Raw genomic sequence first — 18,135 nt, 5'->3', positions numbered from 1 at the left:
TGTCAGGGATAAAAGACCCATGCATGAAATTTTAGTATATCATGGTTAAAAAAGATTCTGAAAGCTCCCAGAGAGAAAAGACAGGACATATAGAAAGGACTGGAGGTGAGAATGTTGGGTTTCTCAGAGCAGTTCTGGATTCTAGAAGACCGTGAAGCAGTGCCCCTAAAATTCAGAGAGAAAAAGTTGTTTATTCTGGAATCTGTCTGCAGACAAACAAAAGACAAGATATTTTCATATATGCAAGGACTAAAAATTTATCTTTCACCCTTTTTTTTTAAATTCTTATTTGAGAGAGAAAGAATGAGCAGGGGGAGAGGCAGATGGAGAGGGAGAAGCAGGCTCTCCACTGAGCAGGGAGCCTGATGCGGGGTTCGATCCCAGGACCCCGGGGTCATAACCCGAGTCGAAGGCGGATGCTTAACCTTCTGAGCCACCCAGGCGCCCCCTTCCTTTTGCCCCCCTTAGGAAACTAATAGAACATGAGGTCCAGGAAATGGGTTCCAACAGGAGAGAAGAGAAGGGAAGTCTAAGAACTTGAGATCTCTAGGAGACTTAAGGAGCTACCAGTCTAGATCATAGACGAATGAAGGGTCCAGGGGAAAAAATGAGTTAATAGATTATTTGTTTATTTGTGGCATCTGGAAAATAGTATTGATAGGAATTTAACAAATCTGTTAGACTTCTGGAATTATTAGTTGTGTGTACTTAAGATTAAGCAAATGAAGTAACAAGTCAATAATCAGCTTTCCTTAAAGCACTGTTCAAGAAAAAATATAGTACATACTTGGCTCAGGAATGAATAATATTTGTACATGTAATAAACATCAGATGTTGATTTAACCAACATTTTTTTTTTTTTTTTTTTTTTTTTATTTTTTTTTTAAAGATTTTATTTATTTATTTGATAGAGACACAGCGAGAGAGGAACACAAGCAGGGGGAGTGGGAGAGGGAGAAGCAGGCTTCCCGCCAAGCAGGGAGCCCGATGTGGGGCTCGATCCCAGAACCCTGGGATCATGACCTGAGCCGAAGGCAGAAGCTTAACGACTGAGCCACCCAGGCGCCCTTAACCAACATTTTTTTATGTAACTTTATTGAGGGGAACGGGAATGGGAGTGGGTAGAATGATGTAAGAAAGCTACTTCATTTGCCACAATAGCAAATCGGCAAATGATGTCTTGGCAAATTAATAATAGCAGTATAAGCATATTATTTAGCAGTGCACAAAGTAAATGTTAGAAGAGGTGGCTAAGAGTTTAAATTTGTTGTGTCTGGAAGCATATGGGAGGAGGCTTAGAAATTGCTCTGTTTGTTACTTCTTATAGCATCTGTCTGTTTAAACTATGTATTTTGTAGGAAAATAGTCTTTAAAAAGTGATGTGTATAGTTAATAGACGAGAGAAGTCGGTGATTTTAGCTCCGCCTCTAAAAAAAAAAAATAAAGGAATTCTTAGCTGGATTGAATTCCTCGTTAGTTATTTCATTTAGTCTTTCAGCTTGCTAGCCAGCTAAACATAGAAATTCTTATTGTCTCACGCCTTACTCTCCAATGGCAGCTGTCCCATCATTCTGTAAAGGGAACAGCAGTTGGTAATACACAGTAGAATGAAACAATTGTAATCAGATGTTAACCACATAATTACAACACTAATTCAGTCCAAAGAAAAGAGACAAACAGTATGAATACTGACTTACAGAGCCTCTCATTCCTCAGGTACATCCCTAGTTCAGGCAGGGAAGTATGACCTAGTTAACTTAAAATAAACAGATTGATTTTGTTGCTGCTGAATGATGTCAGAGTCAAAGTGAGATTTTTGGAAGTAAAATTACATTGACAGATATGGGAAGGTTGTAAAAGAGATGAACTGCTATAGTAAGAGTTTAAAGAAATCACATTGGCTTTGATTTCCTATAGGGAAGGGTAGTCAGACATTTCAATGTGATTGGTCATTTGGGTCTTCAGAGAAAGTCAATGTTTGAATAAAGTTAACCTTTTAAAAAATAGGTCTCTTAAAATATTTAGGCTGTGTTCGATATATTTTCATTATGATCATGTTTAGAAAACTGATTTTGAATGGAAGACTTCTACCTAGGAAATGTTATTATTTTCACTAGGGAAAAGTTGACTGAAGAACATAAAATGTGAAATCTCTCAAACTAAGAAAGATGCAATGTTCAAAATTGGAAACACAGAGGCTTTCAGGGCATCTTAATAGCTGACCTCAGCGTCACACTCTAATATCAGCTCCTAGTTCAGTGCTTAGGCCAACTGTGAATATGCTTTCTTATCTCCTTCCTGGAGTCTCCCCATGTCCTTCTCTAGTATCCCTGCACTTGGCATTCCCTGTTCTTTAATGTCCAATCAGTTGTAATCTTTTCCATAGTGTTTTGTTTGATTCTTGCTAGCTGGAAGTGCTCACCTCTGTTGAACTTTCACTACATTAAATTCTCTGTGTTATGATTGTTTTTAAATATGCCTTCTCTCCTACAGAACAGGAGTGGTATCTTTTCCGGATTTTCTGTTTTCCAGAGCTCTTTATACAGGCCTAAATCCTTAGAGTGCTTTTGGTTTAGTTATTATGTAAATATACATTCAAGGTTCTACAAAGCCGCCCTTCCTGAAAGTAAATTGTTTTTACTGAATCCTTTCTGTCTACCCTTTAATATGTATGGGATATTTGCTTTAGTCTTTGCTGACAGATGACTTTTGATTTTTGTCTTTCAGTCTTACCTCCAGTATTAGTGCCTCGTCACAATGAATTCAATCCACAACACAGCCTTTTGGTTCAGTTTAGAAACCTGAGCCACAACGAGCCACACATGCCACAAAATGCAACGTTTCCAGATTCTTTCCACCAGCCCAACAACACTCCTTTTCCCTTATCTCCAAATAGCCCTTATCCCCCTTCCCCTGCTAGCAGCACATATCCCAATTCCCCAGCAAGTTCTGGACCAGGAAGTCCATTTCAGCTCCCAGGTAAGAATTTATTTTATTGATTAAAGAAATGACCCTTGAGAATCAGCAGTTGTTATACTGCTGGCCCTCTGGGTGAATTGTTAAATGCTAAGAGGTAGCTATTTTTGACTCTGTGTTCTTTGGTAATTATTTGATTTCCAGAAGAGTTTTGGATTGTATTTTGCCGTGTACCATATGTTTTTTAAAAATGAAAGTAGCTGTATTTTCCACAGCAATAGAAAAAACAATCCTAAAATTTGTAAACAACCATAAAAGACCCAAGAATAGCCAAAGCAATCTTGAGAAAGAAGAATCAAGCTGGAAGCATCACACTGCCTGATTTCAAACTATATTACAAAGCTTGTAGTAATTTTTTAAACAAATTTTTAAAAATTGAAGTATAATTAACTTACAGTTTGAAAGATACCATAGTTAAAACAGTGTGGGATTGGCATTAAAACAGACCTATAAGGGCGCCTGGGTGGCTTAGTCGCTAAGCATCTGCCTTCAGCTCAGGTCATGATCTCAGAGTCCTGGGATCGAGCCCCACATCAGGTTCCCTGCTAGGCAGGAAGCCTGCTTCTCTCCCTCTCCCACTCCCCCTGCTTGTGTTCCCTCTCTCGCAGTGTCTCTCTCTGTCAAATAAATAAAATCTTTGAAAAAAAAAAACAAAACAGACCTATAGATCAGTGGAGCAGAAGAGAGAGCCCAGAAATAAACCCACACTTAGATGGACAGTTAATTTATGACAAAGGAGCTAAGAATATACAATGGGGAAAGGAGAGTCTCGTCAATAAATGATGTTGGGAAAATTGGACAACCACATGCAAAAGAATGAAGCTGGACCACTATCTGACACCATAGACAAAAATTAAGTCAAAAGGGATTAAAGACTTGAACATAAGACCTAAAGCCATAAAGCTCCTAGAAGAAAACAGGCACACAGCTCCTTGACATTGGTCTTGGCGTTGATTTTTTGGATTGACCCCAAAAGCAAAAGAAGCAAAAAATAAACACGTTTGACTACGTCAAACAAAAAAAATTCTGCACAGCAAAGGAAACCATTAATAAAATGAAAAGGCAACCTACTGAATGGGAGAAAATATTTGAAAATCATATATCTGATGAGGGGGTAATATGCAAAATACATAAAGAACTCATACAGCTCAATATCAAAAACAAACATTCCAATTAAAAAGTGGGCAGAGGGGGTGCCTGGGTGGCTCAGTCGTTAAGCTTCTGCCTTCGGCTCAGGTCATGATCCCAGGGTCCTGGGATCGAGCCCCACATCGGGCTCCCTGCTCCATGGGAAGCCTGCTTCTCCCTCTCTCACTCCCCCTGCTTGTGTTCCCTCTCTCCCTGTGTCTCTCTCTGTCAAATAAATAAATAAAATCTTAAAAAAAAAATGGGCAGAAGACCTGAATAGGCCTTCTTCCCAAGAGGACATACATACACATGACCAACAGGTACATGAAAAGGTGCTCTCCATCATTAATCATCAGGGAAATACAAATTGAAACCACAATGAGTTATCTGTCACCTTATACCTGTTAGAGTAGCTATTATCGGAAAGACTAGAAATAACAAGTGTTGGCAATGTGGAGAAAAGGAAATCCTCATGCGGTTGGTGGGAATGCAGATTGGTACAGCCACTGTGAAAAACAGTATGGAGTTTCCCAAACTGAACAGTGGGGAGGGGGTTGGGGGGATGGGGGTAACTGGCTGATGGACATTAAGGAGGGCACGTGATGTAAATGAGCGCTGGGTATTCTATAAGGCTGATGAATCACTGATGTCTCCCTCTGGAACCAATAATATATGTTGAATAATTGAATTTAAATTAAAAAAAAAAAAACCAGTATGGAGTTTCCTCAAAAAATTAAAAATAAAAGTGCCATGTAATCCAGGAATTCCATTTTTTGGTAGTTATCTGAAGAAAAAACACTTAACTTGAAAACATATGCAGTCCCAGGTTCATTGCAGCATGATTTATAATAGGACACAGAAGCAACCTAAGTTTAGTCCATCGATGGATGAATGGATAAAGAAATTGTGGCATATTCCGCCATAAAAAAGAATGAAATCTTGTCATTTATGACAACATGGCTGGACCTTGAGGGTATTAAGCTAAATGAAGTAATATAAGCCAGGGAAAGAGAGGATTTTTCTTAAATGTGAAATCTAAAACAAAAACAAAAACAAAAACAAAAAACAGAAAACCCAGATCATAGATGATGAGAACAGGTTAGTAGTTCCAGAGGCAAGGAGTAAGAGAAATGGATGAACTGTTTTTTTTTCTTTTTTTTTGATTGAAATTAATTGAATGTTGTGAAAAAAGCAAACAGTTTTGGAGAGATGATCCTTTAAGAATTAATGAAAAAAAATTCACTTTCTCCTTTCATCCTATCTTCTTTCTCTCACTGCTTGATTTTTTCTTGATAGCCTATATTATAGTCCCAACAGATTGTTTGTATTTATATTCTTTCCTTTCCTCCTCTCCCTATCTTGACTATAAACTCCATGAAAAAGGGAATTTTAGCCTCTTTTTTTTTACTGCTACATCCCCAGTCCCTGTATCAGAGCCTGGTATACAGTAGACCCTCAAGAAATATTTGTGAAATGAATGGGTAAACTTACAGAAATACATACATACGTTTACAACTAGCTATGTAAAGTGGCTGCCACTGCAACTTGAGAGTGAAGCCAAATGGTGCTAACGTGAAAGGTTTCATAGGGAGTCCTATATGCGTGAAAGGCAGAGTGTTCTAATAGGTTATCAAAAACCTGAAGCCAGAAAAAGACTACGTGTTTGATGACTATGACATGGAGTACATAATCTGAAAAACTGGAAGTGTATTTAGGTATCATTCGATCATTTATTGGCCCAAACAATTAAATTATGTATTTCCAGGCATTAAAAAAAGAAGCAGCCGTATTTGACTTAAATATTTTCATATAATTTATAATACAGAGTACCATTTATTAAGTGCCTTTTGTATAACTGGTACTGTGATGAAAGATACTGCATTAAATTTAATCTTCAGAACAACCATGTGAGCTAGATAGTGCTCTGATTATAGAGGTGGAGGAAGAAATTGATACTCGCTTCAAGGGCTTAAGGACCTTGCCTCAGGTTTCCGACCTAGGTTTCTCTGACTCTAAAGTCTGTGCTTTTTTAAAACTTTACTGCTTGTCACATCATTATAGACTGGAAAGTTAAAAGGCACCCCAGTTATCTTTAATTAGGTAACTGATGAACTGGTTTGCCTGGAGAAAGTTCATAAGTAGATTTTATAAAGTGCCCAGATTTCATTAATGGCATGTCATACATGGATGCATCATTATGTCAGTTTGTCAAGAAATATTTGAATGCCTACTGTTGTAGGTGGAGTCATATGTAAGTATATTGTGTCTGGTTTCTTTACTGCATCAGTTGATGTGTTTTTTTATTTTTTCAAGAAGAATTAAGTATCAACTGTTTAACTTGCTGTTAGGTATTTGTTCCAAAACTAATTTTCATACTTTACCCTAGATTCAGTCTGATTACAGTTCTGTGTCACAGTGTATCTTGTACAAGCCTTGGAGTGAAAGACTATTATATTCAGTATTTATAATTACTGAGACAAAGAAATACAGCTGTAGCTTTTGCGAAGATTTTTAACTAGGAGTGCTGGAACTCAAAAGATTTTCTAGTTCACATTCAAATTTCCTAAGAATTACCTAATCATTTAGTAGGGCATGACAGCCATTTTAGGATGTTGAAAAGAATTAGATGTCTAGCTGCTGTTCATGTTGGTACATTTTGTAGGAGTATAGTTTTAATTTCTGATGTTAATTAACAACATACAGTGTGTGATGATCTTGATAATTTAAAAGTGTCTCTGTAGAGATATACTCAAACTAGGATAATCTGTGTCCTTCAGATTGGTTTGTAGTTGTTGAAGTTTCTCCCAGCATATGATTCTAAGTACATAAAGATAAAATTCTTGACCTTGAATTCTATTTTAGTGAATTTTAGCACTGATCTTACTATCCTGCTTTGGACCGAATACATGCAGACCTTTAGCAGGTTTTCAGTAACTAATGGGTATGCTGTCTTTTCTACTTTTCTCTTGTCTCAGGCAGCATCCTACATTTTTCTTTGTCTGTAATGTTCAGTGACAAACCCTGCTGGTAATCTTAGGACCTTTTTAATGCTTTTAGAATACACTTAAGCAGGATGAAGATATTAACTATTCTTTTGGGACTTTAACTTGTCTCATTTTCTTCTTCTTAGCTGATACTCCTCCTCCTGCCTATATGCCACCAGATGATCAAATGGGTCAAGATAATTCCCAGCCAATGGATACAAGCAATAATATGATTCCTCAGATTATGCCCAGTATATCCAGCAGAGGTAAGAGAAATTCTCATCATAATTTGTTGTTGCTGCTATTTTGTGTTTAACTTCTTACCACTCTTTAAAATCAACTTTATTGAAGTATAATTTATAAACCATAACATTTATCCATTACAAGTGTATGATTCAATGATTTTTAGTAAATGTATAAAGTTTTGCACCATCACCACAATCTAGTTTTAGAACACTTTCATAATCCTTTTAAAAAGATACCCTGTGTGTATTTGCAGTCTGTCCTTGCTCCTGTCCTCGGCTCCAGAGACCCTCTAATCTCTTGTCTGTATATATAGATTCACCTTTTCTAAACATTTCATGTAAGTAGAATCTCATAATGTGTAGTCTTTTGCATCTGGCTTCTTTCACTTAGCGTAATGTTTTCAAGGTTCTTTCATGTTGAAACATGTATCAGTAGTTTTTTCCTTTTTATTGCTGAACAGTTGTCCATTGTATGGATGTACCACATTTTTTTAGCCATTCACCAGTTGGTGGACATTTGAATTATTTCTAGTTTTTGGCTAGTATGACCACTACTGTTAGGAACATTTGCATATAACTCTTTGTGTGAGTTTTGTTTTTATTTTTCTTGGGTAAATACCTAAGAATGGAATTTCTGAGGCAATATGGTGAATTTAACTATTTAAGAAAAACTGCCAAATTTCTCCAAAGTAGCAGTGTTGTTTTATATTCTTACCACTAACATATGAGGGTTCCAGTTTCTCCACATGGCTCTTATTTATTTATTTATTTTTTAAAGATTTTATTTGAGAGAGAAAGAGAGAGAGAGAGAGTACACACAAGCAGGGGAAGCAGCAGAGGGAGAGGGAGAAGTGGGCTCCCTGCTTAGGGAGCCCAATGAGGTGCTCCACTCTAGGACCCTGGAATCATGACCTGAGCTGAAGGCAGACACTTAATCGACTGAGCCACCAGGCGCCCTGTCTCCACATGCTCTCGATACTTGTTATTGTCAGGCTCTTTGAATGTACCCATTGTAGTGGGTATGAGGTAGTGTCTTATTGTGGTTTTAATTTGCATTTCCATTTAATTTGCATTTAATTTTCCACCATTTCCATAATGAGTAATGTTGTTGAGCATTTTTCATGTACTTACTAGCTCTTCATATATCTTTTTTCATGAAATATTTAAATCTTTTGCCCATTTTTAATTGGGTTGTTTTACTATTGAGTTGTAAGAGTTCTTTATATATTCTGGGTAGAAGTCCTTTATTAGATGTGTGATTTGCAGATATTTTCTCTCAGTCTGGATTGTTGTTGCATTTTCTTAATGTCTTTTGAAGCACAGAAGTTTTCATTTTTTTTTTGTACACTTTTATTTTCTCTTCAGTAAGTTGAAATCCTTGAGGGGTACAATATCGCAGATTCTGTTACAGATGGCTTAACAGGAAGGTTGCTTGGGGGAATTTGGCACAAACCATGCTACTGTTTCCATGAGCACGAGTTACTTTTCCCCCAGATTACTCTGGTTTTGTACAGTGTGCCACCAGGAGTTACTGTATTGTTCTTTGCTTTGTACACAGAAGCCCATCTCTTGTCTAGATAAGAGTTCAATTTCATTTCGAGCATAAACACCTTCAATTTTAAGAAGAGCTGTGTGCTGCTCCCTCTAATTCTGGAGACCTCCCTTAGAGCCAGCAAAAATGGCCCTGGACCACAGCCTTCCAGACATATTTGTCATTTTAGGAGTCCTGTTCCCAGCAGGCCTCTACAGGCTGCAAGATGACAGAAAGAGCTGAAAGTTTTTAATTTTGACTGAGTCTTGTTTATCACTTTTTACTTCCCCTTGTTTATGTTTTTGGTGTTGGATCTGAGAAATCTTTGTCTATCCCGAAGTCATGAAAGTTTTCTGTTTTGTCTTCTAGAAATTCTGTAGCCTTAGCTTTTACATTTAGGTCTGTGATTTATTTTGAGTTAAGCTTTCTGTATGGTAAAGATCTAAATTGGTCTTTGTGTACGTAGACATCCATTTGGTTCTAGCACTATTTTGTTGAAAAGAGTATCTACCATTTCTCCATTGAATTGCCTTGGCATGTTTTTCAGAAATCAATGGAATAAATATAAGAGTTTATTACAGGACTCTCAATTTGTTCATTGATTTGTATGTCTGGTACTTCATAGTCTTAAGATACTTACTAAAGCTTCATAGTAAGTTTTGAAAACGAGAAGTGTTATTCCTCCAACTTTGTTCTTTTTCACAGTTGTTTAGCACTTCTGCATTCTTTGCATTTGCATATCATTTTAGTATCGGTTTGTTAATTTCTGCCTCCCCAAAATCCCCTCCTTGGATTTTGATAGAGATCACGTTGAATCTCTAAATCAGTGGGGGAGGTTTGCCATCTTCCAGTGCACAGGTGTGGTATGTCTTTCCATTTATTTAGATCTTCCAGTATTCAATATAAATTGTTTTACTTTGCTATTCCTAAGTGAATGGAATTTGGTTTCTTCTTAATTAAATAGATTGAAATGCAATTGATTTTCATATATTAATCTTGTAACCTGCAACCTTGCTGAATTCATTTACTAATTCTAGTAGGGCTTTTTTGTGTGGGCACGTTTATCTGGATTCCTTAGGGTCTTCTAAATACAAGAACATGTAAATAACAAACAGCATTTTTTTTCACTATCCAATCTGGATGCCTTTAATTTTTTTCTCTCTCTCTCATTATTAGAGGGCATGTATGAAAAACCTATAGCTATCAGCATCCTTAATGGTAAAAGACTGAATTACTTTTCTCCTACAATTGGGAACAAGAGAAGGATGCCTGCTCTCACTACTTCTGTTCACCATTGTTCTGGAGGGTCTAGCCATAAAATATTAGTTCTATTCCTAGTTTGCTGAGAATTTTTACCATGAATGGATGTTGGATTTTGTCAGAAGCTTTTTCTGTATCTGTTGAGATGATCAGAAGAGATTTTTTTCTTTTTTCTAGTTAATAAGGTATATCATGAACTTATTTTCTGATGTGAAACCAGGCTTTTATTCCTGGGGTATTCCCACATGGCCTTGGTACATAATTCTTTTTACTATATTTCTAGATTAGATTTACTGATATTTTGTTGAATATTTTTGCTTGTATATACGTGAGGAAGGGATAGTGGTATGTAGTTTTGTTGTGATGGCTTTATTTAGCATTGGTATCAGGGTAATAATGACCTCATGGAGTGAGTTGGGAAGTGTTCCCTCCTATTTTTGGAAGAGCTTATTTGTATTATTTCTTCTTAAAATATTTGATAGAATTTACCAGTGAAGGCATTTGGGCTTGGACTTTTCACTGTCGGGAGATTTTTAATTACTGATTCAATTTCCTAAGTTGGATCGGTCTATTCAGAGTCTCTGTTTTTTTCTTGAGTCAGCTTTGGTAATTTGTGTCTTGTTAGGAGTTTGTCCATTTTGTCTAAATTGTCTAATTTGTTGACATATAAAGTTTTTCATAGTATATTTTATAATATTTCTAATTTCTGTAGGGGTTAGTGGTGATGTCTTCCTTCCCGGTTTTGGTATTTTGTGTCTTGGTTGGTTTAGCTAAAGGATTGTTAATTTTGTTGATCTTTTGAAAGAACCAGTTTTTCTCTTTTTCATTGATTTCCAAATCCATTTGCTATTATTTTCTTTATTCTGCTTACTCTACGTTTAGTTTGCTTTCTTTTTATAGTTTCTTAAGGTGAAATCTTACTGGTTTCAGTTATTTCTTTTTTTTTAGCGTAGGAGTTCAAGACCATTCCTTTAGTTGCATCCCATAATTTTGGTATGTTTTGTTTTCATACTTACTTAGTTCAAAATATTTTTAAATTTCCCTTGTGATGTCTTCCTTTGACCCTTGGATTATTTAGTAACACGTTAATCAATTTCCGCATATTTTGGGATTTCCCCAGTTTTTTCTGTTGATTCCTAATCTAATTCCATTGTGGGATTACAAAGCATTGAACATATTTTGCATGATCCCAGTTCTTTTTAAAATTTATTGAGAATTGTTTTATGCATGTTTTTGTATAGCCTGTGATCTAAGAATGGTTTTTAGATTATTAAAGAGTTGTTAAAGAAGAATATGTGACAAAGATAGTATGTGGCTTGCAAAACCTAAAATATTTGCATCCCACTTGGTCATGGTATTTAATCATTTTTATATGGTGGACAGGAAAGGTTTGACAACCCCTGGCACAGCAGTGGTCTATTTTATAGAGACTATTCCATGTGCATTTGAAAAAAACAAAACAAAACCTGTATATTTTGATACTGTAGGGTGTCATAAGTTCTGTGGATTTTAGTTAGATCAGGTTGGTTGATAGTGTTGTTCAAGTCTTCTGTATCCTTGCTTATTTTCTAATTGTTTTATTGTTGAGAGTGTGAGATTGCAAGTTGGGATATCCCCAACTTGTTACTGGTAAAGTGAACAAGTGAACAAGTCAATATCATTAAGTACATCCACAGTGTCATGCAACCATCACCACTGTCCATTTCCAGAACTTTTCATCATCGCAGATGGAACTCTGTACCCATTAAACAGTAACCCCCCTTCCCGTAGCCCCTTGGTAACCACCATTCTACTTTCTGTCTCTATGAATTTGCCTATCTAAGTGGAATCATATACTATTTGTCCTTTTGTGACTGGATTTTTTCACTTAGCTTAATCTTTTCAAGGTTTATTCATGTTATAGCATGTATCAGAGTTTCATTTCTTTCCAAGACTGAATGGGTTCTCTCGTATGCATATACCACATTTTGTTAACCCTTTTATCAGTTGATGGACATTTAGGTTGTTTCTACCTTTTGGTAGAATAGTGAATAATGCCACCGTGAACATTGTTGTACAGGTATTTGTCGGACTCTGCTTTTTTAAATCATTTGGTATCCCATGCCTGGAAGTAGAATTGCTGGATTTTATGGTAATTCTGTTTAACTTCTTGAGAAACTGCCAAACTGTTTTCCACAGCAGCTATACCATTTACACATTAATGCTAGCAGTGCTTTAGAGTTCCGATTTCTGTACATTCTTGCCAATACTTGTTAATTTCCGTTTTGCTTTTTTTTTTTTTTTTTAATATAATAGCCATCCTAATGGATGTGAAGTGGTATCTCATTGTTGTTCTAAAGTCACTTTGTTGGTTTAAGATTTTATTTATTTGAGAGAGAGAAAGCATGAGTGTGGGGGGAGGGGCAGAGGGAGAGGGAGAAGCAGACTCCCTGCTCAGCAGGGAGCCAGATGTGGGGCTGATTGATTCCAGGACCCCAAGATCATGGAAGGCAGACGCTTAACTGACTGAGCCACCCAGATGCCCCTAAAGTCACTTTGTTTTGAGACTTTAATCTTCTTAGTTTGTAACAAGTTTAGGAGAAGTAAGGTACTGCCATTTTATACATTTCTTAAAAGAATGATGTTTTTGTGTGCTTTGTATGTGTTTGTGATGATACTGAAGGAGTGAGTACATGTCACACTTTGTTTTCCCGGGAGCCCCGCATTTCTAAGAACAGTTAAATTTCAGCCTTCCCTAGTCGTCTTGTTAATGTGTGAATACTATCTTTGCTTTTTCAAGGTCTAGAATTTATCTAGGACTGTTATCATACTAATTTTCTTGTAATTTATAGAATCTACCTTCATGTAGAGCAAAATGTCTGTGGACCTCTGGACCTCTCCTTACTCGCTTTGCAGCCTCAGGTAGCATTTAAACTCTCCCCGCTTCTTTTTCCCCATTTGTACTTTAAACAGAATATTTACACAGGGATTATTGGTTGTTGATTGGATTAGACACTATGTGTAATGGCCATAGCATACTGCATCAGGGGACAACCAGTAAATGGTATTCTCATTCTTCTTCTGAACCTTTGGACTGGATTTACCTCCCTTGTCATCTTCCTTCCCGTCTTTGTCCTGGCTGTCTAGAGATCAGAGTGCAGCTTCGAGGTGTTGTCTGTTAGGTACTCCTTGTACTATCATTTGTCGCAGCCAAACAGCTAAGTCCCTTTAGGGGGACTTGGCACTCAAGTCTTCTTGCTCTCGTTGAGGTCTCTTTTCACTAAAGTTTCCTCTAGTTTCAATCCTATTTTGTGTTTTTTCTGTTTTATTTTGACAGGTGACAGAAGGGACATTAGAGTTAACCTGCAGCGCCTTGAATTGCCGGTTGACAGTATGTCCTTCGCCTTGAGTAGAGGCAGAGCCCTTCTTTTTCTTCTTTTCTCTGAACCAAAATTGTCTTTTTAGTTTTGCTTAGCAATTTTTTCTTGACAAGCTTCTGCTCATTTTTGGCTCTAGCTTTCCTGACACTATTCTTATAACTGCTTGCAACTCATTTGTATATGTCTTTGGTTGTGGGCCCCTCCCTGTTCCATCTTTTTATATAAACGTCTTTATATTCTGAGCCCTTAGGACTTCTCTTTATGGGTCCACATTGGTTTATTTTTTCCTGTTCCTCCTTATCTGAATTCTTTGCAATTGAATAATCAAAACTGAGTCTTAAAAGTTAACCAGTTATTTTGTACTGCCCACCTAGGCCACATAGCCACTCTTGAGGGTTTTTTGGACATTTTTAATTTCTGCCTTTTTTGAAAGGAAATTTGAGGGTTCCTGACTTTTCTTTCTGATTTCAGCCCCAAGAAAGATAATCTACCAGCACTGGGTGAAAAATTGACATGTGTCCTTCCCATCCATTACATCCATTATGAATTGTTCAGTTTTACAGTAATAAGAGTTTGGCTGGTCATTTATTTTGTGTATGTATCTTTTTCCATAGGCACTTCTGGCATTTAACATTAGAATGTATACCACCTTTTACCCAGAGTTCATGCTCACTTAGTTGTGTTTTTTTTCCTTTTCTTTTAGTTTTTTTTTTTTTTTTAAACAGACTCTATTTTTCATATGAGTTTTAGGTTCACAGCAAATAAGAGTGGAAACTACAGAGAGTTCCCACACACCCCTGCCTCCACACATGCACCCAGCTACCAAAACCCTACACTGGTACATTTATTAGTCTTACCTATCTTGACGTATCATTATCACCCCAAATCAATGGTTTACATTAGGTTTCATTTTTGGTGTTGTATGTTTTGTGGTTTGTAACAAATGAATAATGACAGGTATGTACCACTCTAGTACTGGTAGTATACAGAAGTATATCTACAGTATACAGAATAGTTTCACTGCCCTAAAAATCCTCTGTGCTCTGCCTGTTCATTCCTCACTCCTTCTGACCTGCAACCACTGATATTTTTACTGTCTCCATAGTTTTGCCTTTTCCAGAATGGCATCTAGTTAGAATCATACAGTATGTAGCCTTGTCAGATTGGTTTCTTTCACTTAGTAACATTCATTTAAGTTCCCTCATCCCTTTTCGTGCCTTGATAGCTCATTTCTTTGTAGAGCTGAATTATTCCATCAACTGGAAATTATCACAGTTTATCCATTCACCTGCAAAAGGACATCTTGGTTGCTTTCAAGTTTTGGCAGTCATGGGTAAAGCAGCTTATAAACATCTGTGTGTAGGTTTTTGTGTGGACATAAGTTTTTAGCTCCTTTATGTAAATACTGAGGAGCATGTTTGTGGATAATATGGTAAGAGTATGTTAAGTTTTGTAAGAAACCACCAAACTGTCTTCCAAAGTGGCTGTACCATTTTATATTCCCACTAGCAGTGAATGAGAATTCCTATTGTTGCACATCCTCACCAACTTTTGGTGTTGTCACGCTTTTGGATTTTGGCCATTCTTATGGGTGTATAGTGGTATTTTATTGCTATCTTAATTTGCATTTACTGATGACACATGATTTGGAACATGTTTTTATATGCTTATTTGTTATGTATATATCCTCTTTGATGAGGTGGCTGGTTATGTCTTTGACCCATTTTTTAAATTGGGTTACTTATTTTCTTGTTGAATTTTAAGAGTTCTTTGTATATTTTGGATAATAGTCCTTTACCAGGTATGTCTTTTGTACATATTTTTTCCCAGGCTGTGGCTTGTCTTGTTATTCTGTTGATAGTGTCTTTTGCAGAGCAGAAGCTTTGAATTTTTAATAAAGTCTGGCTTATCAGTTCTTTCATGGTTCATGCCTTGATGTTGTATCTAGAAAGTCATTACCATATTCATGGGTCATCTAGATTTTCTGCTGTGTTATCTTCTAGAACCTCTTACAGTTTTGTGTTGTACATTTAGGTCTTTGATTGACTTTGAGGTAATTTTTGTGAAGGGTGGGACGTCTGTGTGTAGATTAATTTTTTTGCATGTGGTTGTTCTTGTAGTATTTGTTGAAAAGACTATCTTTTCTCCATTATTGCCTTTGTTCCTTCATCAGAAATCGGTTAACTGTATTTATATGGTTCTTTTTCTGGGCTCTCTCTTCTGTTCCTTTGATCTGTTTGTCTGTTCTTTTTGCCAGTACCATACTGTCTTGATAACTGTAGCTTTATGGTAAGTTGAATAGTGTCAGTCTTCTCATTTTGTTCTTCTTCAGTATTGTGTTGGGTGCTCTGGGTCTTTTGCTGCCCCAAATAAACTTTAGAATCAGTTTGTTGATATCCACAAAATGATTTGCTGGGATTTTGATTGGGATTGCATTGATATCTATAGATCACGTTGGGAAGAACTGATTTCTTGGCAGTATTAAGGCTTCCTTTCCATGAACATGGGCTCTCTCTGCATTTATTTAGTTCCTTTTTGACGTCTCTCTTTAGGGCTTTATAGTTTCTTCATATAGATCATATACTACCTATTTTGATTTTTACGTTTTTCTTCTTTTGAATGCTAATATAAGTGGTCATGAATTTTTAATTTCAAATTTCACATGGTCATTGCTGGTATATAGCAAAGTGATTGACTTTGTATATTAACCTTGCATCTTGCAACCTTGCTGTAATAGCTTAATTAGTTCCAGGAGTTTTTTTTTGTCATTTTTTTCAGGTTTTTTATGTAGACAGCCATGTCATTTGTGAACAAAGACGATTGTATTTCTTCCTTTCCAATTTGTATACCTTCTATTACTTTCTCTTAACTGTATTAGCTAGGACTTCTAGTACAGTGTTGGAAAAGGAATGGTGAGAACATACTTAACTTGTTACTGATCTTGGCAGGAAATCTTCTAGTTCCTCACCATTAAGTATGAAGTTAGGTATAAGTTTCCTGTAAATGTTCTTTATCAAATTGTAGGAGTTACCCTCTATTCCTAGCTTGCTGAGAGTCTCACTTGGTTTTTTAGTTCATATTTTTGCTTAGAATAATTTTACAAATGCTGGTATAGTTAAGTCTTTCAGGTTGCTGATACAGAGGCTTGTTTTACAAATTTAAACCTTGATTAGACTGTGCTAGAAAAACAATTTAAAATATTAAAACACACCTCTTGAAAAACTTTGGGACACAGCAAAAACAGTTCTAAGAGGGAAGTTTATAGTGGTGCAGGCCTACTTCAAGAAACAAGAAAAAACTGAAACAATCTAACCTTACTCCTAAAGGATCTAGTAAAAGAAGAATAAACACAGCTCAGCGTTAGTAGAAGGAAGGAAATAATAAAGATCAGAGTGAAAATAAATGAAATAGAGACTTAAAAAGCAATAGAAAAGATCATTGAAACCAAGAGCTGGTTCTTTGAAAAAGATAAGCGAAATTGACAAACGCTTGGACTCATCAAGAAAAAAAGAGAAAAGGCCCAAATAAATAAAATCAGAAACAAGAGAGAAGTAACAGCTGAAACCATAGAAATAAAAAGGAATATAAGAGACTACTATGAAGAATGGTATGCCAACAAATTGGACAATGTTTCCAAAACTAAATCGGGAGGAAGTAGAAAATCTGAACAGACTGATTACTAGTAATGAAATTGAATCAGTAATCAAAAAACTCCCCCAACAAACAAAAGCTTAAGGCCAGATGGCTTCAGAGGTGAATTCTATCAAACATTTAAAGAAGAGGTAATACCTATTTTTCTCAAACTATTACAAAAATAGAAGAGGAAGGGAAGCTTCCAGATTAATTCTACAAGGCCAGCCTTTCCCTTACACCAAAACCAGATCGAGACACCACAAAAAAGAAAACTATGGGCCAATATCCCTGATGAACTTAGATGCACAAATCCTAAACAAAATATTAACAAACCAAATTGAACAGTAAGTTAAAAGGATCATTCATCACAATCAAGTGAGATTTATTCCACGGGTGCGAGGGTGGTTTAGTATCTAAACCAACCAGTGTGATATCTTACATTAGTAACATGAAAGATAAAAACGGTAATAATCTCAGTAGATGCAGAAGCATTTGACAGAAATCATTATCTGTTTATGATAAAAACTCTCAACAAAGTGGATTTAGAGGAAACATACCTCAATATAGTAAAGACGATATATATGACAAACCCTCAACTAACATCATACTCAATGGTGAAAAGCTGAAAGTTTTTCTTTAAAGATCAGGAACAAGATAAGGATGGCCATTCTTGCCACTTACTTGTATTCAACATAGTACTGAAGTCCTAACTGCAGCAATCAGACAAGAAAAAGAAATAAAAGGCACCCATATTGGAAAGGAAGAAGTAAAACTATCATTATTTGCAAATTACGTGGTGTGTGTGTGTGTGTGTGTGTGTGTGTGTAATCCTGAAGACCACCAAAAAAACTACTAGAACTAAGAAAGGAAATCAGTAAAGTTGTAGGATCAACTTTAGATCAATTGAACAAGATAGAGCGCCCAGAAATAAGCTCACACTTAATATGGTCAGTTAATCTGCGACACAGGAGGCAAGAATATACAATGGGGAAAAGACAGTCTCTTCAGTAAATGGTGTT

The 18,135-nt window shown here is 36.3% G+C and overlaps 1 protein-coding gene across 2 annotated transcripts in view; it reads left to right on the top strand.

The window, feature by feature from the left end:
• SMAD5 (SMAD family member 5) overlaps positions 1-18,135 on the top strand; it is a 55,236-nt gene that overhangs the window by 26,146 nt on the left and 10,955 nt on the right. For both annotated transcript variants that reach the window (XM_036114320.2, XM_036114322.2), the window contains 2 exons: positions 2,728-2,979; positions 7,235-7,354. In XM_036114320.2, the coding sequence (XP_035970213.1) occupies positions 2,728-2,979; positions 7,235-7,354 (372 nt within the window). The remainder of the gene's footprint in view (positions 1-2,727; positions 2,980-7,234; positions 7,355-18,135) is intronic.

Source organism: Halichoerus grypus, chromosome 2, assembly GCF_964656455.1.
Source record: "Halichoerus grypus chromosome 2, mHalGry1.hap1.1, whole genome shotgun sequence".
In the NCBI taxonomy this organism is placed as follows: Eukaryota; Metazoa; Chordata; class Mammalia; order Carnivora; family Phocidae; genus Halichoerus; species Halichoerus grypus.
The sequence above is the reverse complement of the archived record's forward strand: the minus strand, read 5'-3'. Positions and strand labels throughout refer to the sequence as shown.